At 45.2% G+C, this 25,000-nt stretch overlaps 2 protein-coding genes across 2 annotated transcripts in view; both read left to right on the top strand.

The window, feature by feature from the left end:
• Positions 1–25,000, top strand: part of SLC5A1 (solute carrier family 5 member 1) — a 69,651-nt gene that overhangs the window by 8,350 nt on the left and 36,301 nt on the right. The window contains exons 2-4 of the mRNA XM_084799273.1: positions 4,792–4,863; positions 23,266–23,370; positions 24,579–24,638. Coding sequence (XP_084655399.1) covers positions 4,792–4,863; positions 23,266–23,370; positions 24,579–24,638 — 237 coding nt within the window. The remainder of the gene's footprint in view (positions 1–4,791; positions 4,864–23,265; positions 23,371–24,578; positions 24,639–25,000) is intronic.
• LOC311606447 (small ribosomal subunit protein eS26-like) lies at positions 20,783–21,188 on the top strand (the record flags this gene model as incomplete). Its single annotated transcript, XM_084797747.1, has 1 exon — positions 20,783–21,188. A coding segment is annotated over one exon (339 nt), but the record flags the coding sequence as incomplete, so codon positions are not given.

Genomic DNA, 25,000 nt, shown 5'->3' with positions numbered 1-25,000 from the left:
TGATCATGGTCGACGACCTTTTTATGTGTTCTTGGATTCAGCTTGCAAACACTTTATTGAGAAATTTTGAACCAATGTTCATGAGGGAAATTGGCCTGTAATTCTTTCTTTGTTAGGCCTTTATGTGGTTTGGTTATCAGAATGACTGTGACCTCATAAAATAAATTGGGCAGTGTTCCTTCTCTTTCTATTTAGTGGAATAATTTGAGGAGTGTTGACAGTAACTCTTCTTTGAAAGTCTGGTAAAATTCAGCACTATTGTTTGGGGGTGGGTTGAGAGACTTTTTTTTTTAAAGATTTATTTGTTCATTTTATTTTATGTATATAAGTACTGTGTTTTCATGCACTACAGAAGAGATCATCAGATACTATAAGAGATGGTTGTGAGTCACCATGTGGTTGCTGGGAACTGAACTTAGGACCTCTGGAAAAGCAGCCAGTGCTCTTAACTTCTGGGCCATCTCTCTAGCCTGGTTGGGAAACTTTCAATGACTGCTTCCTTTTCATTAGAGGTTATAGGTCTGTTTAATTTTTAAAAATCTGATCTTGATTTAACTTTGGTAGATGGTATGTATCAAGAAAATTGTTCATTTCTTTTAGACTTTCCAATTTGGTGGAGTACAGGTTTTTACAGTATTTCTTATGATTCTGTGGATTTGCTTTGTGTCTATTTTTTAAAGATTTATTTATTATTATGTATATAGTGCTCTGTCTGCATGTACACTTGCAGGTCAGAAGAAGACGTCAGATCACATTACAGATGGTTGTGAGCCACCATGTGGTTGCTGGGAATTGAACCCAGGACCTATGGGAGAGCTGTCAGTGCTCTTAACCTCTGAGCCATCTCTCCAGCCCTTGGTGTCTATTTTTATGTTGCTCTTTTGCCTCTAATTTTGTTAATTTAGATCTTCTTTATGAGCCTTTAATTGATATGAATAAGGGTTTGTCAGTCTTACTGATTTTTACCAAAGAATCAACTTTGTTTCATTGATTCTTTGAATCGATTTTTTTTCTTTCTATTTTATTGATTTCTGCCCTGGGTTTGATTATATCTTGCCATCTACTCCTTTTTGGTGTTATTTATTTATTTTTGTTCCAGGGCCTTCAGGTGTGCCATTAAGTTACTAATATGAGATCACTCTACTTTTTTTAAGTAGTTAGTTAGTGCTATAAACTTGTGTCTCAGAACCACCTTCATTGCGTCCCATAGCTTTGGGGATGTTGTGTTTTCACTTTCATTCAATTCTAGGAAGTCTTTAATTTCTTTTTTCATTCATTGTTCATTCAGTAGTGAGCTGTTTGTTCCCTGGAGTTTGTAAACTTGTTGTCTCTGTTGTTGATAACCAGCCTTAATCTGTGGTGATCAGGTACGATGCAGGGAGTTACCTCAATTTTCTAGTGTCTGTTGTGTCTTCCTTTGTGTCCAAGCATGTGGTTAATTTTGGAGAGAGATCCTTAAGCTGCTGAGAAAAAGGTACATTCTTCCATGTTTGGGTGAAATGTGTAAATATCTGCCAGGTCCATTTGGTTTATGATGTCAGTTGTGCTCCAGTATTTCTGTTTAGCTTTTGTCTGGGTGACCTGTCTGTTGGTAAGAGTGGGGTATTGAAACCACCCACTACCACTGTGTGAGAGTTAATATGTGATTTAGGCTGTAGGAATGTTTCTTTTATGAACTTGGATGCCCTTGTGTTTGGTATACAGTGGTTAAGAATTGCAACACCCTCTTGGTGGATTTTTCCTTTGATGAGTATGTATTGTATCCTTCTCTATCTCTTCTGAGTAGTTTTGGTTTGAAGTCTAGTTTGTCAGATATTGAAATGGCTACAGCAGCTTGCTTCTTAGGTCCATTTGCTTGGACCCTGAATGACTGATGTCTATCCTTGATGTTCAGGTGTGTTTATTAGATGCAGCAGAAGGATGGATTCCTGTTAGTTTGTATCTTTTGATTTCTATTTTGTTGTTGTGGCATGGGTTTGTTTCCTTGTGTTTTCTTGGGTGTGGTTAGCCTCTTTACATTGACCTTTTCTTTCTAGCTCCTTCTGTAAGACTTGATTTGTAGATAGATACTGCTTAAATTTGGTTTCTATCATGGAACATCTTTCTTTCTCCACTTGTTGTGATTTAATGTTTTGCCTATGTAACCATCTGGGCTGCATTTGTGCTCTCTTAGAGCTTGTTTAACATCTGTCCAGGCCCTCTGGCTTTCAGAGTCTCCATTGAGAAGTCAGACAATAGTCTATTGGGTCTGCCTTTATATGTTTTGTGGTCTTTTCCCCTTGCAGCTTTTAATACATTTATTGTTTGGTACATTTATTGTTTTAATTATTAAGTACCAAGGGATTTTTTTCTGACCTAGTTTATTTGGTGTTCTGTATTTTTCTTGTATCTTAATAGGCATCCTTTTCTTTAGGTTAGGGAAATTTTCTTCTATAATTTTGTTGAAAATATTTTTTGTGTCTTTGACCTGGGTTTTCCCCTCTTTCCTCTATTCCTATTATTTGTAAGTTTGGGCTTTTCACAGTGTCTCAGATTTCCTAGATGTTTTGTACCTGAATTTTTTTTTTACAGGTTTTATTTTTCACTTAACGTTTTCTTTTACCAAGGTATCCATTTCTTTTATGTTGTCTTCAATGCCTAAGAGTCTCTCTTCCATCTTTTGTATTCTACTGGTGAGGCTTGCCTTTGAGTTTCTTGTTTGAGTTCTTAAAATTTTCATTTCCAGTTTTCCTTCAGTTTGGATTTTAAAAATTAATTAATTCATTTTTATTTTATGTTCATTGGTGTTTTTCCTGTATGTATATCTGAATGAAGGTGTCAGATCTTGGAGTTACAGAGAGTTTTGAATCGCCATGTGGGTGGTGGGAATTGAACCCGTGTCCTCTGGAAGAGCAGCCAGTGTTTTTAATCATGTCTCCAGAATCTGGGGTTGTTTTTGTTTTTTTGTTTTAATTGATTCTATTATGACTTGCAGGTCTTAATCTATTTTCTTCATTTCGCTTTACTGTTTGTATTTTCACAGATTTTCTTCAATGGGTTTGTTCTTTTTTTTTTTTTTTCCCCTGTAAGGAACTCTAACATATTCATAAAGGCTATTTTGAAGTCCTTGTCTTGTGCTTCAGCTCTGCTGCTCATCTCGGGCCTCCTGTGGTGGGGCTGCTGGTTGTCCTGCTTGTCACTGATTGCGTCTTACGCTGGGTTTGAGATGACTGTAGTTCTAGGTGCTGATTTCTACTCTTGTTGTTGTTGGGTGGGTGTTTCGTTCCTTGGCTCCTAACTTTAGAATTATCTTCAGAGTAATTTCTCCCCAGTCAATTTCTAGAGGCTAAATCTTTTAGCATTTATTTCTGTTTCCGTGTTAGCCATCTTCTCTGCTCCTTAGGTCTGTTCACTTTGTTGCTATTCCCAGGAAGACCACCACTGAGTCTTCAGAGTGTGCCTTCTTGGTGGGGGAGGGGCATTGCCAGTAGTCAAGAAAGACTTGGGTGCTCTCCCTGGTACTTCCTGATGCACAGAGGTGTTCAATACATCTTTGTTGACTGATTGGATGCACAAAGGCCTTACTTTCCAAAGGATTCCAAGCTACCCACGCAGTCTGCACACCCATAAGGGTGTACCTGCTGCAGACATGCTTGCTGCAGGAATGACATCAGAGGTTAATTCCTTTGGGCCACTGATAAGAGAAAAGCCACCATCAGTCATTAGCAAGTGTTTGAATAAAGGGGCCAGTGACAGAGAAAGAGAGAGGGAGGAGGAAGAGACCTAGAAGCCTGGCCAATGCCGCTGAGGCAGGATGGGGGGGGGGAGGGAGGCAGGGGGGGCAGGAATGACCACAGGTTCAGAGGTAGGCGCATTCCAGAGGCGCAATGAGAGAAGCTCATCTTGTTCTGGAGATACAGGCCATCTGTCTCCTTCCTGGTAGGTGCTGTACTACCTCAATCCCTAAGCTGCAATCCTGAAGTCTGAAATTCCCTCCTCTCTTCCTGCTTCCTCACAGATTAACAAAACCCCACTTTTTCTTCAAGACTTGGGGAAACCCTGCCTCTCTGTGAAGTATTTCTTGCTACCAAAAGGCCTTTCCTCATTCATTCTGAACTTAGTCACAATATAATGCAAATTGCCAACTCTAGGGAGTGCCTGTGTATATGCAGAGGAGAAAAACTTGAGTTGAACTTGAATATCTTGTCTTTTAAGTAAGACTAAGTCTTAACACTGCATTCTTGTGATATTTTACTTTTTTATTAATAATTTTATTGAGATAATTTATATGCTTTTAAAGTATGTATTTTTTTAAAGGTATGAAATTTCACCACACCTTGGGGTGCATGTACAAAAGACACAAAAATGTTGTGTTTTCCCCGTTTAATATGCAAACAAAACAAAGTGAACAGGAGGGGGAATTTGCTCAAAACCACATGACAGGCTAACTGAAGAGTTGGCTCTAGGGCCTCAGTTTCCCTGTCTGTGTAATATAAGATATAATGTAATAATAAACAATATATTATGTATATAATGCATAATTTGCAATTATTCATGAGATCCTTCACGTGAGCATGCTGAGTCTGGGGTAGGGGTGGGAGGCAGGAGGATATGTGTGTGTGCATGTGTGTGTGTGTGTGTGTGTGTGTGTGTGTGTGTGTGTGTGTGTGTGCATGCATGCATGCAATAGGAAAGAGAAGCACTTCAGAAAGTGGAGTGGGTATAAGAAAGAGCCTGTATGTTGGTGGTATGTTTTTCATTGGCGGTCACTCTTCTAATTTCTGGTTACATCTTTGACCCTCTTTCCCTCAGGCCATGTTTTCCACTAATCGTGGGACTGTTGGAGGCTTCTTCCTGGCAGGTCGAAGTATGGTGTGGTGGCCGGTAAGTTTTCTCTGAAAAAAAAAAAACTTTTTATATTTTTTGTTGTTGTTTATTTTAAGAGATTATAATATAATCACATCATTTCTCCCCTCCCCTTTTCTACCTCTAGACATTTCCTCCTTGCTCTGTTTCAAATTTACAGCCTCTGTTTTCATTAATTGTTGTTACAAGCACATATATATATATATATATGTATATATGTATATGTATGTATGTACATATTCAGGGATGACTATTTGATATTGGATAACCTATTGGTATAGTCTACCCTGGGGAAAATTACTTCTGCTGTCAGCATCCCTTGTGTTTTATGGTTCTTTGTGTAGGGTTGAGGCCTCGTGTTTTCCCACGTCCACATTGGCACCTCTATTCTTGATGTCTTAGTTCAGCTCACATTTGGGCCATCGTGTTGGGGAGCCTTTGTGGGTGTAGCTTCTAACATCACTAGGAGACACAACCACAAAGCAAATTCCCTGATCCTTTGGTTCTTATGCTCTTCACAACGCCCCGCCCCCATCTTCTACAATGTTCCCCAAGTCCACGGGTTGTTTCATAGATGTATCCCATGAGGTTGGGTTCCACAACTCTGCTTTCTGATTGGTTGTGGTTTTAAGTAATGGTCTCCATTTATTGAAAAGAGGAATATCTTGATGGGTGTTGCCTATACTTATCTAAGTGTCTGGAATGAGGACAGCTATTTAGAATTTTAGTTAGGCATGATGCCGACTTGGTAGAGTTGCAGGTCCCCCTCCGGTACCCAGGACCTCAGTGACCATGGAGAGATGGCTGGGTCTCCAGAACCAAGCGTGCTTTGCCTCCTTCGGAGCAGTTCTTACGTCCAACTAGAGAGCTCTTAGTTACCGTTGAGGCATGTGCCGCTACCAAATCCTTGGGGTTATTGTGCCACGCTGATCATCGTTATGGTCCGTAGGAGTCATGGTTGGGCAGGACTGTTCGTTGCCCCGCCCCTTTTGGAAGCTTGCATGGTGTCTTCCGGTACCAAGAAAGCTGGTCCTCAGGGAGGAAGCGTTCCGCTCAGTTCCAGCTCAGGGGCCTCTGGGCACTATGTCTGAAGTACATGTTGTCTTTAAGGAACTTACCTTCCGCCTTTGAGGGGCAACCGAGTGCAATAGGAATAGTCTCTAATGCTTTGGGAGTCTCTTAGTCTCAGCCAACAACTCAAGAGAGAGGGTTTCTCTGGTGTAGGGTCATTGTTAGGGGTGCCTGGCTCTCGGAGGGGACATTTTTCTCCATATGTTCTGGCTACTAATCCTCTGCCAGATGTATAGTTGGCAGAGATTCTCGCTCATTCTCTGGACTTCCTCTTGGCCTGGTTGAGTTTCCTTTAGCTGGGCAGAAGCTTTTTAATTTTTTCAAGTCCCACTTTTTAAACGGAGGTTCTGACATCTCCTGACACTCTTTAGGAGGTAAATGTCATCACTCCTAGTTCATAGAAATAAAAAGGAAGCTATGATATGTCTAAAATTATCTTGACCTGTGTGGTGGTTTTGTTTTGTTAGGGATGGCATGGGTTGAGCTTTGAAATTTTGATTTTTTTTTTTGCATGCAGAAATTATATAAAAATTTTTATATAAAAATCTTAGGGCTGATTTACTTGGGGTTAGATTCCTTCCTCCACCGCCACCCCCACCCCACTCTCACCTCCAAGACAGGGTTTCTCTGTGTGGCCCTGGCTGTCATTAAATTCACTCTGTAGACCAGGCTGGCCTAGAACTCAGAGATCCGCCTGCCTCTGCCTCCCGAGTGCTGGGATTAAAGGCAAGCGCTGCCACCACCACCTAGCAGATCATAGTTTCTGAGGGAGGAGGCCAGAGGACGAACTCTCTTGGGAGGTTTGTGAGTTAGTGTAGGTCTGGGAACAGCCCGGCTTCAGGCTGAGGGTTGGCTGAGAGGCATTGGTCCCCACCCAAAGCAGGCAGGGTCTGTGGTTTTGTGAGGTTTCCCCGAGGTGTTGTGTCCTTATGCTCACCGCAGGATTGGTTGCTCTAGCAGAAAGGCACACATTGTTCCTGTGAACAGAAGTCTTTACTTCCTTGGTGAGGCTGCCATTTGACTTTTCTTTTTCTTTTTTTTTCTTTTTTTGGTTTTTGTTTTTTTCAAGACAAGGTTTCTCTGTGTATCCCTGGCTGGCCTGGCCTCACTTTGTAGACCAGGCTGGCCTCAAACTCACAGTGATCCACCTGTCTCTGCCTCCCCAGTGCTGACATTAAAGGCAGGCACCACCACGCTCAGCTGACTCTTCTTTTTCTAACCATGGTTTTCATCTAAGGCGTCATACAATTATAAAAATTGTTCCAGGTGGCTGGACCTTACAATCATGAGAAACGGCTCAACAATGAAGAGCATTTGCTTTGAGTTTGGTTCCCAGCACCCACAAGGTGGCTCAGAAATGCCTGTGACCTCAGTTTCAGGGTATCTGATGCCCAGGCATGCATGTGACGTACTTACATGTATTAAAAAAATAAAGATAAATGGCTTCTAAAGTTGTTTATGCATCAGAAACACCTGTGACAACACAGATATAGCACCCAACACTGAGCCTGGCTGGCGGTTAATAAATGGGAGCGTTAGGCCAGGTGTGGTGGCGCACACCTTTAATCCCAGCACTTGGGAGGCAGAGGCAGAGGCAGGTGGATCACTGTGAGTTTGAGGCCAAGCTGGTCTACACAGTGAGTCCAGGACAGCCAAGGCTACACAGAGAAACCCTGTCTCAAAAAAAAAAAAAAGTGGGAGTGTTTTGGACACAGGCAAGACTTCCAGTGGAGAGATTGGGACACCAACCCTGTCACAAAACCTTTATCCTTCAAGCTGTGTTGGGGTAAATTGTAGGGGTGGTCAGCCAATGACTGGTCCAGTTTGAGACTCCTGCCGTGAGAGGGAACCCACCTCTGACACTCCCTGGAGGGCCAGGAACCAGAAGCTGCAAAGCTCAGAGACCTAGGGTCACAGTCAACACACTCTGGGTCCATAGAGGCTCACAGAGACGGAACCGCCAACCAGGGAGCCTGCACGGGACTGACCTGGGCCCTCTGCACATGTGTAAGAGTTGTGTAGCTTGGCTTTCATGTGGGACTCCTAACAATGGGAGCAGGCGCTGCCCCTGATTCTGCTGCCTGCTGATGGGCCCCATCCCTCCTAGGGTTGCCTCATCCAGCCTTAACAGACAAGCAGGTGCCTGGTCTTGCTGCAATTTGATATGCCACAGCTGGCTGACATCCGTGGAGGCCTGCCCTTTCCTGAAGAAAAATGGAACAGAGTAGATGGGAAAAGGGGGTGAAGAAGGGAGATCAGGGGAGGAAGAGGGAGAGGAAACTGCAGTTGGGATGTAAAAAAACAAAACCAAGGGCTGAAGAGGTGGCTCAGAGGTTAAGAGCACTGGCTGCTCTTCCAGAGGTCCTGAGTTCAATTCCCAGCAACCACATAGTGGCTCACACCCATCTATAATGTGATCTGGTGCCCTCTACTGGTCTGCAGGTGTACATGCAGGCAGAGCACGGTATACATTATAAATAAATCTTAAAAAAAAAAGCAAGTACATATTAAAGACTCTCATCAAAATTAAAATGTATTTTAAACATCACCCAAATTATACTCTTCATTTCCTCTTGTAGTAAATTAAAAAGTCAGTTTAACCCTGTCAGAGGTTCCTAAATCCATAAGTAGAAATCCATAAGCAGTTCTCAGCTATGCTGACGCAGGGACCCTCAGAGAAGCCAGTGAGTGACTCCCTCTGCTGGCGTTGGTACACATCACCCAATGGGACTCTCCGCCCCTCTCACCTGCTGTTAGCAAGGCTGCTTTCCAAGCAGGAATGGTAGGTAACTCTGAGGCAGGGAGGGCTTGAGTGTTTCCCATGAGGAAAGTGGGAGGAAAGCAGAGCTCATGATCAAAGAAAGTAGGACAATGGAAAGGCTAATTCTTTGCTGTTTTAAGGGCACTGCGAAGTCTCAGAATTCAGACCTGCTCCATTCTCTGGTTTGTCTCTTGTTTTTTTGTTGTTGTTGTTGTTTTTTTGTTTTTTGTTTTTGTTTTTGTTTTTGTTTTGTCAGTGGATCCTTTTGCAAGACTTACCTGGTTGAACCCTAGGTGATCTGGCTTGGTAAGGACAGTGAGGAGGACGAGTAACTCCATGGGCTGCCTGGGTCTACACAGAGCAGGGTTCTCCCTGCTCTTCTGGGTGCTCAGGTCTTGAGATAGACGTTTATGAGGCAATAGGTATAGTATAGAGATTAATCTGAAAGTCAGGCGGTGGTGGTGCACGCCTTTAATCCCAGCACTCAGGAGGCAGAGGCACGTAGACCTCTGTGAGTTTGAGACTAGCCTGGTCTGCAAAGTCAGTTCCAGGACAGCCAGAGCTGTTACATGGAGAAACTATGTCTCAAAACAAAACAAAACAACAACAAAAACCCCAAAACCAACCAACCAAACAAAAAACTCACCACCAACAAAGACCACAACTACCACAAAATGGAATGAAAATTATCCTTAAAGGAAGAGGGTGGCACCTCAAACTTTTAGCTGTCTTGAGGAAATATACCTGACTTTATTTTGCTTTTTATTTCATTTATTTATCTTGTTAAGGCAAGGCCTCACTTTGAGTTCAAGATCTTCCCTCCGCAGCCTCCTCAGTGCTGGAATTACAGGTAGGCATCATTATGCCTAGCTTAATCTTGCTTTTAAGTGTCTAAAAACCAAACCATCAGACCAAAGTTCAACCAGTTATCATGCGACCAGGGGGCCCAAAGGCTGCCCAGGGAAAACATGGCAGGGCCCTAGACACAGGGGAGGTCATAAAACAGAGAAGCAGGAAGGGAACCAGGAAAACTGACACAGGGGAGACAAAGAACAGGCAACAGGACAAAGTCCCAGCAAGAAGCATTCAGGGATGACAGGTAGCTGGCCCCTCAGAAGCCTGGGAGGAGCCGTTTCTGTCTTATCTGCCACCAAGGTTGGCTCTGCCCTCTCTACTTGCAGGAAGCTGCTCATATACTTATCCCATTATCCACGATGAGGAACAATTCGTTCCTTTTTGTAGCTTAAAAAAATGATTAAGCCTGATGCCTACTCCACAGCCTTGCACTGCAAGTAAGCACTTGATGAACACATGGTGCGCTGAAGGAACAGCGAGGAGGAGACCAGCTGGGCTGAGGGCTCCCTTGTCTTTCTTGGTGGCTGCCTGAGGCATCAGGCTGGGCCCTGCCCTCTGATGCAATGGCCTCACAGTGCCTAAGAACAGAGCAAATTTGAAGGGCACAAAGCCTTTCTAAAACTCAAATTTCTGTCCTTGTACAGAGAGAGAGAGAGGGAGAGAGAGAGAGAGAGAGAGAGAGAGAGAGAGAGAGAGAGAGACAGAGACAGAGACAGAGACAGACAGAGACAGAGACAGAGACAGAGACAGACAGAGACAGACAGACAGACACAGACACAGACAGAGACCCACTACTCTTACATCTTTCAGTTTCAGGGTGGTAACACGGGAAAAACAAGCCTCATCCTGATTAGGCTGTCCACAGCTATGCCACGCTGACCTCTTGGTAAGGCCTGGTGTGGGCTACTGTGTGGGCTACTGTTAATCATCTCAGGCCATTTATTTTTTTCTGAGTTTGAGTGTCAGGTGCTGGCAAAATTTGTCACTTCTCACAGTGACACTTCTTTCGCAGTGGAAGTTTTTGGTCCCCCCAACACTACCCGGCCCCGTTCCTCCCTTCTTAAACATGCTGGTGCCTCTTGATTTTTTTCCCTCCTTTTCCTCTTTTGTTTCCTTTCATTTTCCTCCTCCTCCTCCTCCTCCTCCTCCTCCTCTTCTTCTTCTTCTTCTTCTTCTTCTTCTTCTTCTTCTTCTTCTTCTTCTTCTTTTTTCCCCCGAGACAGGGTTTCTCTGTGTAGCCTTGGCTGTCCTGAACTCCCTTTGTAGACCAGGCTGGCCTCGAACTCACAGCGATCCACCTGCCTCTACCTCCCGAGTGCTGGGATTAAAGGCGTGCGCTACCACGTCTGGCTTCATTTTCCTCTTCTTTTACCACCTCTTTCTCTTCTTCTGCTTCTTGCACTTTCTCTGTCATCCTCCATTTTTGAAGCCTTTCCGGGCTTTCGGGCTCACACCGTTATTGTTGGGTCTCATCTGCAGACCTACGCCTGGCTCTACGGAGCTACCTACGTGTTCATGTTTCAAGGCTTCAGCCGACCAGTGTAGCCAAGTTTCTGCCACTAAGCTGTCTCCTAATCTCTTGACCTCCCACTCCCCACTGGCTGCCTTCCTAGTGTTTTCTAACAGATTAGCCCTCCTGTACTCACAAAAGGCAATCGGCAAATCAAAACCAGTGTTTCGAGTTGGTTGAAGCCAGAAGAGCATTGGAGATACTGTTGGCTGAGATACGTTCTTCACATCAGAAATCAAATGAGTCATCCTAGTCTACCCACGACAGGCAGCGGCGTATAACAGAGTTAGCTGCAGGGTTGTGCAAGGAAACTTTCTATTAGGAAGGTGATTTACAATGAAGAGATTACAACGAAAGAGTCTGGAGCCAACCTGCGCTGCTGTGAACCTTTCCCCCATTGCATTCCTACCTGCATGGTCTTGGGTGACTTTCTTCTGTGTGTCTCAGCTTCTTCAGGGAGAAAGATAGATATCATTGCGCCTACCTTGTAGGGATATTTTATTTGTTCTTGCTGTTGTTTTGAGACAGGGTCTTATGTAGTCTAGCTGGCCTTGAACTCTCTAAGTAGTTGAGACTGGCCCTGAACTCCTGAATCTCCTGCCTCTACCTCCCAAGTGATATAGATGATGATGATGATGATGATGATGATGATGATGATGATTTAGTAGTCTTCCTTTTTAAAGATAGGGTCTTACTATGTAGTCCAGGCTGGTCTCAAATTTACAATCAGCCTGCTTTAGTCTCCTGAGTTTTGGGATTATAGGCATGCACTCCCACACCTGGCTCAGCATCATCATTATTGTATCTTATCTTTAGGTCTTCCTCCATTAGCTATGTCTTCAGCCATCCATCCACTTATTCATCCATTTATGCATTACTCTTTCTTTTCTTTTTTAAAAATTATATTTTACTAATTTATTCATATTACATCTAAATTGTTATCCCATCCCTTGTATCCTCCCATTCTTCCCTCCCTCCCATTTTCTCCTTACTCTCCTCCCCTATGACTGTGACTGAGGGGGATTTCCTCCCCTGTATATGCTCATAGGGTATCAAGTCTCTTCTTGGTAGCCTGCTATCCTTCCTCTGAGTGCCATCAGGCCTCCCCATCAAGGGGATGTGGTCAAATAGAGGGTCCTAGAAACCTACAAGAAGAACATTATGATGGGCGGATCTGAGCCCAGGGGTCCTGCTCAAACTATGGCACCAGCCAAGGTCAATAAGTGCAGAAAACTTCAAACCCCTACCCAGATCTAGCCAATGGACAGGACATTTTCCACGGTTGAGTGGGGACTGACTTCCACACAAACTCTGGTGCTTTTTTTAATTTTTAAAAAAGATTTATTTATTTACTGTGCATACAGTGTTCTGCCAGCATGCACATCTGCAGGCCAGAAGAGGTCACCAGATCTCACTACAGATGGTTGTGAGCCACCATGTGGTTGCTGGGAATTGAATTCAGGACCTTTGGAAGAGCAGCCGGTGCTCTTAATCTCTGAGCCATCTCTCCAGCTCGTCATTACTCTTTCATTTATTCTACAACTGCATGGTGTTGCCTACCATGAAGCAGATTCTATGACAGGTACATTTGAACCAAGAGTGGTTGGGGTGGAGCAGGGTGATCATTAATTCGTAATGGTAGGCCAGGGAGACCTTTCAGAGGACTGTGCTTTCAGGCCAGGACCAGGAGGATCCCAAGGGGCCAGCTAGATATGAAACATGTCAATCAAGCTGGTCCTTGAGATGTCACATTGTGTTCTATAAATATTTATAATTATTGTCTCAATTACAAATGAAAAAAGAATAGAAGGAGCCATCCATTTGAAAATCAGAAGTGAGCAATTTAAGCAAAAAAACCCCTCCAAATGAAAGACCTGAAAACTTACCATTCCACAACCAACCAACCAACCAACGAACTTCCTGAATGGCCAAAGGCCCTGAGGTTGGAAGGAACATGACATAGTTGAAGATCTACGTGAGGACCAGTGTGGGAGAAACACAGTGATGGCAGCTCATGTCCTCTGAGTGAGGGACCCTGAGCTACTGATGATTCCAAAGATAGGTTCATCTACATTGGCGCCTGGGTTGTTGGTGTAACCTCTTTGACCTCTAGTGCCCCCAAATCACTGGGAAAACGGCAAAGTTGGCAGTAGTTTCCTAATCTTCTACCTCTTTGGATCTTTGAGTAGGGAGAGATGTGTACAGAGGTAACAACTGGAAGACAGCCATTGTCCCTGGGGACACAGGAGCTCACCCAAAGTAAACAGGGACCGTAATGACTCTGGAGCAAAGCCTGTGTCTAAACGCTTGCCAGAGTCTTGGAAATAAAATATTCCGAATATGTGAAGGTTACCACATTCTCTGGCAAAAGTCAGGAAGTGCAATCTCAGAGATGGCAAAAGTCAAAGGTCAAATCTTTCCAAACTTTCCATGTTGAAAAGAGATGCCAGGCGGGATGAAGTAGGATTCCTGAGAGGAGGAGGAGGAGGAACAGGAAAATAAACACAACACAGACATGCATACACTGTGCCAGAGTACACAGAGATGGACAGGAGGCCCCGTCCTCAGAGGCCCTGTGGGGACACGCAGGAGAGTGTACCCAGGAAGAAGAAGAAGAGAGGAAGGCAAGTCACTGTGGTGCTGTGTTTGCTCCCTGTGTCCATAGACATCAGCCCTCCTCGGTTATGGAACTCGGGACACGTTATCCTATGACTCTAGTCCTCGGGCCCCTCCTCCATGAAATGAAGATGGGAACAGAACAACACCGACCTTACAGAGCCATTGTGGGCTAACTCTTAAAGACATCACAGAAACTAGTGTTTTTCCTTTCTCCATCTTATTCTGCCAGGGTGAGGCTCTCAAAGCATGGTACCCAGGGCAGTAGCACCAGCAAGACCTGCATCCTTGTTCGAAACATTTTTTTTTCTAGGCCTATCCTAGACTTACTGAATCAGGAACTCTGGGGATGTGGCCCGGCAGCCCATACTAACCAGCCTTCAGGCGATTCTGACTGGAGACTGTAGGCATAGGGTGATCAGTTAAGTCTGAATTTCAAACAACCCATACATGTGTAGTATGAGTGCATCCCGAGCATTGGGTGGAGCCTACTTATACAACAGCATTCTATTCAGGTAACTATGGTTACCTGAAATACAGAGGTGAGCGCCCATCTATCCAGGGGTAGCTTGGAGTTTGAGCATCATTGGACCGGGCGGCGGGTACACCTGGCACAATGCAGTGCATAGATACAGAGGAGGCCCCAGGAATCCTGATGTCTCTTAAAGGAGAAGTTGGGCCAGGCAGTGGTGGTGTATGCCTTTAATCTCAGAATTTGGGAGGCAGAGGCAGGCAGATCTCTGAGTTCAAGGCCAGCCTGGTGTACGGAGTGAGTTCTGGGACAGCCAGAGCTACACAAAGAAACCCTGTCTTGAAAAACTAACTAACTAACTAACTAACTAACTAACTAACTAACTAACTAACTAATCAGTAAAAAAAATATATATAAATGGAGGGGAGTTTGAGGAAGACAGAAGCAGGAAGCAGAGAACCAGCTCCAGGTTCTGGATATTTTGGGCATGACGTGGCCTTCAACAAAGAAAGCTAATTACATGAAATTAGCTGAGAACATTTTCCTTTTGAGCGATGACATGCTCACTTCTGAAAAGAAAAATCTTGATATCTTTCAGGAACTGCAGGATAGTCTGTTAAAAAAACACGTGCCAGTAACAGCTCAACTGCACTTCTCCACCATGCAGTCTTTGTAGGGAAAACTTTTCAACATCTGGCACCTCACATCTGGAAACATCGTAGGAGACAGACAAAAGACTCTCTTTTGCTCTCCTTTCCTTTTTTCTTTTTGGACAGAATCTCATGTAGCCCAGGCTAGCTTCCGACTAGCCATGGCTGTCTTCAGCATCCATCCTTCCATCCCTCCTTGACAAGTGATGAGGCCACAGGTACACTCCAGCACACCTGGCTGGCTAAAAGGGAGTCTTACTCTTGGTTTAGAGCAGAGGAATTGAAGTTCAAAGCGTTAAAGGCAACTGGCCTCGGGTCACATAATTGTCTTTGTCAAAGGCAAGATTAGAACCAGGTCAGAGAGCTCCCCCTGTGCTCAGCAGGAAAGGCAGGAGTGTCTGCCGCTAACAGCTCTGTGAAGTGTGACGGTTGAGTTGATTACAGGGTCCTGTGTGTGCACAGGCTGCTATTTCCTTAGGTCGTGGAGAGAAAGGTAAAGTTGGCATGTGGGTTGTATTACCTTTTCCTTGGTGACATAATTTTGTTTTCATTTGAAAACAACAAGGCTGATTGTGTTCAGCTCCAAGCTCTAATGTCAGCTGAGCTCGGTTCAGACGTCCCCTTTTCTATTTCACGTCATACGAGGTGCAATTGTAGTTAATGGTCCGTGGCCTTTACCACGCTTTATTTATTTGGTTGGTTGGCTATTTGGTGTGTGCCTGTGTGCGTATTTGCTCCAGTCGCACATGCCATGGCATGAGTGTGCAAGTCAGAGACAGCTTGTGGGAACTGTCTCTTCCCCCTCCCACCATTTGGGGGTGACATTTTCATACAACATGGATACTCAACTTACTTGCTGGCTTTGTTCTCTGCCTCAGGCTCTGCCATGGAGTCTGAGGGAGCTCTGGAGGTTTTAAAGACTTGTGTCCTGATTGTTGAATTTCATAAAGCTGTTGTAAAAAGTGAGAAACGTCTAAAGAGTAAAAATAAATATGTATTCTTTGTGTTTCTCCCCCAAATCAACCAATCTATTTCTGTCTGTGTGTCTGTCTGTCTATCTATCTATCTATCTATCTATCTATCTATCTATCTATCTATCTAAATTATGTATTATACAGGCACACACATACACTTAAATATTTTGAGGATCATGGGATACATAGGCTTCTTGAAGCTTTTTTTTTTGTGTGTGTGTGTGTGTGTGTGTGTGTGTGTGTCATTTTGAAACAAGGTCTCTTGCAGCCCTTGCTGCCTTCAAACGATGACCTGCTGTTCTCCTGACTCTCCTGTCTTCGCTCTGAAGTGCTGGGATTACAGGATGCTCCGCTATACCTGTCTCCCTTTTGATTTATTGAGACAAGGTTTCTGATGTAGCTTTATTGACCTGGCACTCACTATGTGAACCAGGGCATTCCGGAGCTTGTGGCAGGCACTCCTCCTGTACCAGCTTTCTGCAGACATCGCCGCTGTGCCTGGCCGTGTGTTACTTTAGTTTACATTTTATCGTGACCATCTCCCATGTCATAGCATCCTTTCCAGAGCTATCATTTAATCTAATGGCTGCACAATAGTCCACCATGAATTTAAATCTTAATTTATCAAATTGTTTTCTTATTGTAGGGCACTGTAGTTGGAAACAAGTTTTCCAGTTTTCCTCTGTTATAAGTAGCCCAGTAGTAAATGTCTCAATGAAACCTCATTGTCTGTGTCATCCATAATGTTCTTAAGGCAGAGTTAAAAAAAAAAAAAAACCTATAGCATCCATATCCATGACCGGATGGTACAGTGGAAGAAGTCGTGTTTTTATTTCTAAACTAGAAATACACAAATATAAGAGAAACTCTATTTACTTGTCAACAAGTATCATTGTTGAAAAGGTTAGGCCTACTTGGCAGAATATAATCTATAGGGCTTTGTGGATGGCTCAGTGAGGAAAATGCTGTGCAAATGTGCTGGCTAATTTTATGTCAGCTTGACAGAAGCTAGAGTTATCTGAAGGGAGGGAACCTCAATTGAGAAAATGCCTCTGTAAGATCTGGCTGTATACAAACCTGCAGGGCATTTTCAGGGTGGTGCCACCCTGGACTGGTGGTCCTGGGTTCTATAAGAAAGCAGGTTGAGCAAGGCACGAGGAGCAAAGCAGTTAGCGGCGCCCCTCCATGGCCTCTGCATCAGCTCCTCCTCCAGGTACCTGCCTTGCTTGAGTTTTTGTCCCAACTTCCCCCAGTGATGGACTATGATGTAGAATTATAAGACAAATAACCCTTTTCCCCCCCAACTTGATTTTGGTCATGGTGCTTCATCAAAGCAATAGAAACCAGGATTAGGACAGCAAGCCTGAGGAGCTGGGTTCAGATCCCCAGCACCCATGTAAACGCCATAAGTTCACTACTGTAGACCCAGCACTAGGGTTGGGGAGTCGGGTGGAGATAGCAGATCCCTGGAGGCCACTGGCCAGACAGCCTAACTATGTGATCTCCTTCAGGAAACTCTTTTTCCCCATGAGACATTATGTCACTATATAGCCAGGCTGGCTTGGAACTTGCTATGCAGCCCGAGGCACTCTAGGGAGCGTCTGCTTCTTTGAGCCTTTGAATTTCACTCGTTCATCATGACGCCCAACCTGGGGGTCCTTGCAATCCCATCCTTGAGGAGCTCCATCATTTGTAGACGGATTTCCCACAGTCCGCCGAGTCACTTCGGGAGATTTCCATTGGAAATGTTTAGTAACTCTGCTGTGACCTGAAACCAACTTGGAAATCTTAACTCAGGCTTAGCGGCCATGGGCATCCAGGGCGAGATGCTCAAAGTTCTTCAGACCAGGTGCTATCTTTTGGCTGAAGTGATAGTGTGTCCCATTGGGCAGGATAAATGCCATGGTTACAGGCCTTAACCCTGTAACCCGTGGTTACAGCTCTGCAGATAAGGACAGGCATTTAGAGAGAGCTTCTTTCACACCAACCTGTTCTGTCCACTTGATCTTAGCGCTCTGTGTAGCTAGAGACCGCCTCCTGCTTCCCAGATGATCTCAGAATAAGGTTGAGAAAAGATGGCTTTGAACATGTCCAAGGCAGGCTCCTCACGCCTCCTGTGGGTAGTCCGATGGTAACCAACCCATTGCCGTTGCCTGGCTGAAGACTCGCTGAGGGGCTCTGGTTCCGGGAGCCCATTTCGAGGGCCAAGTTATGCATTGAGGGCACAGTCATTACACAATGTCTGTTTTTGATCCTGGAGACATCTCCCGTTACTTTCCAGCTCTGACATTAACAGCTGGGATGGTTAACCGGATGTTATCCTTTGGCTGTAAGTGGTTTTTCTTAAGAAAAAGGCTCACAGGAAACCATTCCGTTTGTGCCAAACCCTGGAGGAACTGAAGTGAGAATTTTAATGGTAGACTCACTGTACTATGGAAAACTGAATTGGTCTTATCGGGGATCTAAATTGCAGTGAGTGGCGAGCTGTCCTTGGGAAATGGCCCAGACAATTGAGGGACAGTTCTTGCCTTAATGATGAGAATTAGAAGGACCGGGACTCCTGCCAAGGAGCTGGCACTGAGAGGTGGGTTTGAAAGATTTGGGTGCCACCAGAGTTGATTTTGGTGACATCTGAAAAAGGACAGCAGCTTGAAGATAGCTGCTGTCTTCCGAGTTTTCATATGGCCTCGTTATGTGTGTGTATGGGGGGGGGGAAGGTGGGGAGGGGTAAGAGGGGCAGCGGAGGGGGAGAGTAAAGGTCTCTGGTGTCCTCTCTTCCTTTTACAAGGACACCAATCCTTGTCACCAGGCTCCTCCTGTATAGTTCAGTTAACCTGATAAGCTTTGCAATAATTCTGTCTCCAGATAAAGTCGCGATGGACTTTAGGCTTTGAAATATAAATTGTCTTTAAGGGTCAAGTGGTTGTCCCCATGGGGGATGAGATGGGGGGGGGCAATGGATGCTGACTAGGGAGAGGTCCATGGCAGTCACTGATAAGCCGTCGTCTGGACTGACCCCTGAATAATTGCCGTTATGAGAAGTGTGGAAGCTCTCCAGTGTTGTGGGCACCTAGAGGATAAGGGACCAAGAAAGCAGTCCAACTGCAAATACGAAGCTCAAGAAAATTTGTGCTAGAGAAAATTTGCCTCCAACTCCCAGTTCCTAGGGATTTATTACTAGGCATGGGGCTAACCAGAAGACTGTTTAGGAGCGCATGGGAGCTGGTGGGAGAGAGGGCCCAGGAGAATTTCTATGATTGGAGTAAGGCCGTGCTTTGCAGAGGTAACTGAACGTGAGCGCACGCGTGTGTCTTATGGGAGGGAGAGACTTGAAATGATAAAAGAAAATATTATAGAGGTTGGTGAGGTGGCTCAGTGGGAAAGCCACGCGCACCAAGCCTGAAGATCTGAGTTTAGTCCCTGGAACCCACATGGTGGAAGAGTAAAAGTTCCTGTAAGTTGTGTTTTGGCCTTCCTGTCCACACCACAGCACCCCCACCGTGTGCATGCATTCACATTCTCTCTCTCTCCACACACACACACACACACACACACACACACACACACACACACAGACTGCATGTTGTATGAATTGTCTTGTTGAGAGATAATGGCGGGTAGCCAATGGCAGACAGCCAGGAGTGATGTAAAAAGTACTAGATGGAGCCCTATACTGCTTGGTTCACAGTGGAGCGGACAAGCAGACATGTTGACCCCTGTATCTCTGTAGTTTTTGGTGAGAGCGGCAGCTGCCGAGGTTACCTGCTGCAATTGAGCTCTGGTCCGAGTTCTTTGCAGCAAGAAGAAACTGCAGGGCTCCTGAAGTATAGAACTGCACTTCAGCTATGGGAACAGGAGCCGTGTTCAGCCTCCGTCCGTATTTATCACGGTGACATGGGAAAAAACACTGCTGGGTGGCCAGCATCCAGCTGGACAAAGTAGCTCCAAGAGTTCTCACTGTGACAGGCCACCTCGCTCCCAGACACCACAAGATAACAGCAGAGCCAAAATGACTCCCATGGCATTGGAGATAAAAAATAAAGAGTGCTCTGGAAGAAGAGAAGTTGAAAGCATCTTGGGAAAAAAAACCCCTCAGATTGGATATGGGGTTGGTGAAGTCAGCCAGAAGATATCCCCCCTGCAGGGGTTCCTTTTTAAATACCCAAAGCGCACAGCTACACTCAGCAGGAGCAACACAGGCGTTATGAAGAAAGAGGGCAGTTTCTCAGTAGACCCCCGCAGTGTTTCCTTCCATCTCTGTTGCTGTCTCATCCGCCTTTGGATTGGGGATCTACACCACAAGGCATCCGGCAGCTTCCGCTAGAACCTTTGATGAAGAATTTTGTCCACGCAGTGAGGATTCGTGTCTGAGCCGTGACAGCTAACTGAGGAGCTGGCGCGATCCGTGGGTGTCTGCACAACTTTTGTTTATTTGTTCCTAATCGAGCGAGACAGAATAGTCTCTAAAATCATGACCTATAATTATACCTATGGGAATCAATTAATACGCACGTCAGACTGGTGCCAATTGTAGCATTTATTGGTAAATTTCTTTGGATATTATATACAAATAGTATGAATAATTTTAATATGGCAACAATGGTGTATTTAAAGATGATCTGTAATCACAATCCAGTTAAGACATTTTACACTTCAAAAGAATGAGAAAGTGATATTAAAATCATGAAAGGGTTTGACCAAAAGGAATATTGTAGCCTTTCTGCTACTGCACAGTATGAAATGCTACACTGTTAATTAAACAGGGGTGGGTTATCTATAAGGACCTCTTGCTGAAGCGGGCAGAAGCTAAGGTTACCGACAAACCCCACTGTGCGGTCCTCCCACTATGCTCTTCTTGCTTTGCAGAAGAGGATTACAGCCTGGCTGCCATCACCTTGGGCCCTCAGTTTCGTTGTGGGCACCTCTTTTATCACTCTGCTGGATTGAACCCCATTGTACTTAAATTTTGTGTGCTTTAAAATCAGATGTATGCTCTTTTGGGCCTTGGCTCCAAGATGACCAAAAAAAAAAAGGAGAAACAACGGCCGTGCTAAAAAGGGCCGCGGCTACGTGCAGCCAATTCGCTGCACCAACTGCGCCCGGTGCGTGCCCAAGGACAAAGCCATTAAGAAGTTCGTCATCCGGAACATTGTAGAGGCCGCTGCTGTCAGGGACATCTCCGAAACCAGCGTCTTTGACGCTTACGTGCTGCCCAAGCTCTACGTCAAGCTGCATTACTGCGTGAGCTGTGCCATTCACAGCAAGGTGGTTAGGAACCGATCCTGTGAGGCCCGGAAGGACCGAACACCCCCACCTCGTTTTAGACCCACTAGTGCTGCACCACGACCTCCACCAAAGCCCATGTAAAGACAGGACAGAAGAAAAAATACTTTGGACAAATAAAATTGGAGTTAAACTTAAAAAAAAAAAATCAGATGTATTGGAAGCAAATCTGTCTACTTTAAAATATGGAAGTGGGAAAAAAATCTTGAAGTGCTCGATGTCAGTGACCTTGTGAAGACAGAGTCAGGGCCGTGTAGATGACTGAGCGCAGGCCCGGGATGGGGGTGGGGTGGGGTCAAGTCTAGAAGGGAGTGAAAGTGGTGCTCCTTACATAACCAGCCTCGCTCTCCTCAGTGAGGAGAGGGAGGGACGGCCTGAGGTGCTCTGACCGCCCTGAAGTCAGCCGCCTTCCCACAGTGGGAGGACACTAGAGAAGTCCCCTGATTTTAAGAGAGGGGGTGAATATTTCAGTTAATAAATTTTGATAATTAAGTCTTCAGTTGTACAACATTAGGCTTAATAATTAACCAGGGGAGAGGTGATGAATGGACGTATAATAATAGTTCAGGGTCTGCGGATGCTATAATTAGAGCATTTTCTTGAAGCAATCTTCCTTTTTTTGGGGGAAAAAAATCTGATCTAGACCATTTTAAAGAATTTTAAAAAGAGGGGAATTCTAGCTAAAATTCAGCTATAATCTTCATCAACCTTGGGTCAGAAAGAGGTAGATGTTTTTAAACAACATGTTCCCTTAGATTCTTTTAAAAAAAATATATTTTTTAGATTATAATTTAATTACATTCTTTTCCTCTTCCTTTTCTTCCCTCCAAATACTCCCATGCTCTTTTGTCAACTTCATGACCTCTTTTTTCATTAATTATTGTTACATAATACACATACATGTATATGTATATGTATGTACACAGATGCTCCCTGCCAATCTGTAAAATATTAGTTACTAACAAGTTTCTTTTTCTTTCTTTTTGTTTTTGTTTTTGTTTGTTTGTTTGTTTTGAGACAGGACTTCTCTTTGTAGCCTGTCTGTCCTGGACTTTGTAGACCGCCTGCCTCTGCCTCCCTGAGTACTGGGACTACAGGCGTGCACCACCGTGGCTGGCTACGTTTCTTTTTCTTAATGTGCGGCCTTGACGTTGTTGGGCCTTGGCTATGATTTCCCTCATCAGCCACCCACAGAGGCTGTGAGTTTTGTTTCTAAGGCCCCAAGCTTGCCTTTGCCTCCTCCCTGCGGCCTCTCTTCTTTTATTCACCCCTGCACAATTTAGAACAGTTCATAAAAAGCAAATTAAATATTGTTCTTTTTTTTTCTTTCTTTCTTCTTAAAATCCTGTAGTGCCTTCCTGTCATACTTAGGACACAGTCTACCGCTGTCTGGGCCACAGTGCAGCCCTCCCTACTCTCCAGCCTCTCTCACACCACCCTCCCCCCCCTCCCCCCCTCCCCCCACCCTCTCCCCACCCTCCCCCGTTGACCACACGCCAGCACTCTGGTCTTCCTGCTTTTCAGCCGTGCCCTCGTTCCCACTTGGAGCGCTATACCTGGTGTGTTCAGGCTGACCTTGGCATGGGTGGCCCGTGTCTCCCACAGATGGTGTTTCTCTGGCTCTTTACCACGGTGGCTGTGTCATGCTCTGTGGTACCGCTCTCTGGCCTTTTTCTTTTGGTTAGGCCTTTGCTTATGCCTGCTGGTTTTTGGCTTCAAGTTTCCTGTGAGTAGAGGGTTTGCCCGTGTTGCTCTGTCTAGAACAAGACTTATACACATTTAGTAGGGACGACACTGACTGTGAATGAAGGCATCGTCACCTTTGTCCTCCCCTGACCCTTCTGAGACTGCTCTGTCTGAGTTCTCAAAAACAAAACAAAACAAAACAAAAACAAACAAAACAAAACCCTCCCTCTCCTTTGGCTAGAATTTGTCACTAAGCATTGGTGGTTGTGAGCTACCATGGAGTTGCTGGGAATTGAGCTCAGGACCTTTACAAGAGCAGCCAGTGCTCTTAACCTCTGAGCCATCTGTCCAGCTTCTAAGTGACTTCGCACGTTCCCTTGCCTGCTGTGGAAACTGGTCCCACAGATCTCAACCTAATCACGTTCCCAGCTGGCCTCTGATCGCCTATGTCCCTTCATTTGGCTGACATGTCTCTTCTTTCAGTGGCCCAGCCTGAGTGTCCTACTTAGCTAACTTTGCTTGTTTATTTTTATTTTTTCCAGATTGGAGCCTCTCTCTTTGCTAGTAACATTGGAAGTGGTCACTTTGTGGGGCTGGCAGGGACAGGAGCGGCCGCAGGCATTGCCATGGGTGGCTTTGAATGGAACGTGAGTAGCATGACCCCTAGTGTCCTAGGGTCAGGGGGAGCTGGGCATCAAGTCCCTTTTTCATTACTATAATGAAATGTTGGAGGCAGCAGGTTCACTTTATAAAGAAAAGATACTTTCTTAGTCCAGAGAGTTGAAAGCTGAAAGTTTAAGCAACATTGTACAGACTCTTGTGAGGCTCCTTCCTCCTGGGCTGTGCAACCTCAATGTGGGTGGCAAATGATGGAGGCGGGTGGGCATCTGTGAGAGGAGGTCACACCACCCAAAGCAGGAAGATGGTCGAGACAGGACCAAGACTGGCTTTTATAACGCCCCCTTCTTAGTCCCATTAGAATTACCCCAGTCACTTCAGTGCTCTCAGAGACCCAAGGGTTTCCTGGTGGTGTGCTCTGCTACCACCTTTCTGCATTAGGGACTAAGCATCCCACATGTGATTATAGCCGAGTCTTAGCAACCAGACAGTCCAGTCTGTGTTCGGAGGATCCTGAGGTGTGATGGAATCCTCAGAACCACCTTGGGTGCAGATGGGGGGCCATTCTGACTCCAGGAGCTGAGAGGCCCACTGCTGTGCTAGTCACAGAATTTCTACTTTTCTATTGGCCCTAAAAGATGAGGCCTCTTCTAGCATTGTTGGAGGTTGGGAAATGCTGTTGGGTCGCCTCCCTCCCTCCCTCCCTCCTCTTTCCCTTCATCTCTCCTCCCCTTCTCCCCTTCCATCTCCCTTCCTCCTTCCTTCCTCCCTCTCTTCCTTCCTCCCTCTCTCCCTCCTTCCCCTTTCCCTGCATCTCCTGTCCTCCCTCTCCTCCCTCTCACTTTCTATTTGTCTTTCTTCTTCTCTTCCTACCTCCCTCCATCCCTTCCTTTTACCTTCCTTTCTTTCTTCCCTTCTTCTGTAAATGGTATTTTATTTCTTGTAAACCAGGGATGGAGATAAAAGAGAGCTCTGGACTCTAGCCGGGAGTCTGTGTTGACAGTGGGGAGTCCTGGCTGCGTTGATAGGCAACACCTGGATTTTCTTCTACTGTTGCTCATATGCTTTTGCTGTAGGCCAAGCAAGTACTCTAGACACTTAGGGAATTGTCCTTAGGAAGGAGGGGAGGAAAGAAAGAGGTGTGGGGTTTTTCTATAGCGGTTGATGGTCTCTTGAGAGAGGCAGAGATGGGCTAAGGTTTCTCCTGATCTGAATTTACCTCTCGATTTGGTTGCAGGCCTTGGTTTTGGTGGTCATCCTGGGCTGGGTGTTTGTCCCTATTTACATCAAGGCTGGGGTAAGTAGCCACGCTTTTATCGCTTCTCATCAGCAGAAACATGTGTGAACTTGGTCCTCTTGGAGGCCATGGGGGGGGGGGGGAGCAGAGAATAATCCAGGTCTGCTTTCCTCCCATACCACCCCTCAGATATCAGGGAACCCCACAGAAGAGAGGGAAGAAAGTCTGTAGGAGTCAGAGGAGATGAAGGGTGCCAGCAGAACATGGCCCACCAAATCAATAAAGCAGGGCTCACATGGGTTCACGGAGGCTGAAGCAGCAGGCATGGGCCCTGCATGGGTCTGCTCCAGGACCTCTGCATATATGTTATAGATGTTAGAGTGGGATGCTAACAGTGGGAGTGGGTGTGTCTCTAACGCTTT

This window comes from Acomys minous (genome assembly GCF_964271855.1).
Source record: "Acomys minous genome assembly, chromosome: 10".
Classification (NCBI taxonomy): Eukaryota; Metazoa; Chordata; class Mammalia; order Rodentia; family Muridae; genus Acomys; species Acomys minous.
Note: the sequence above shows the minus strand (reverse complement) of the source record. Positions and strands in the feature narration are given on the sequence as shown.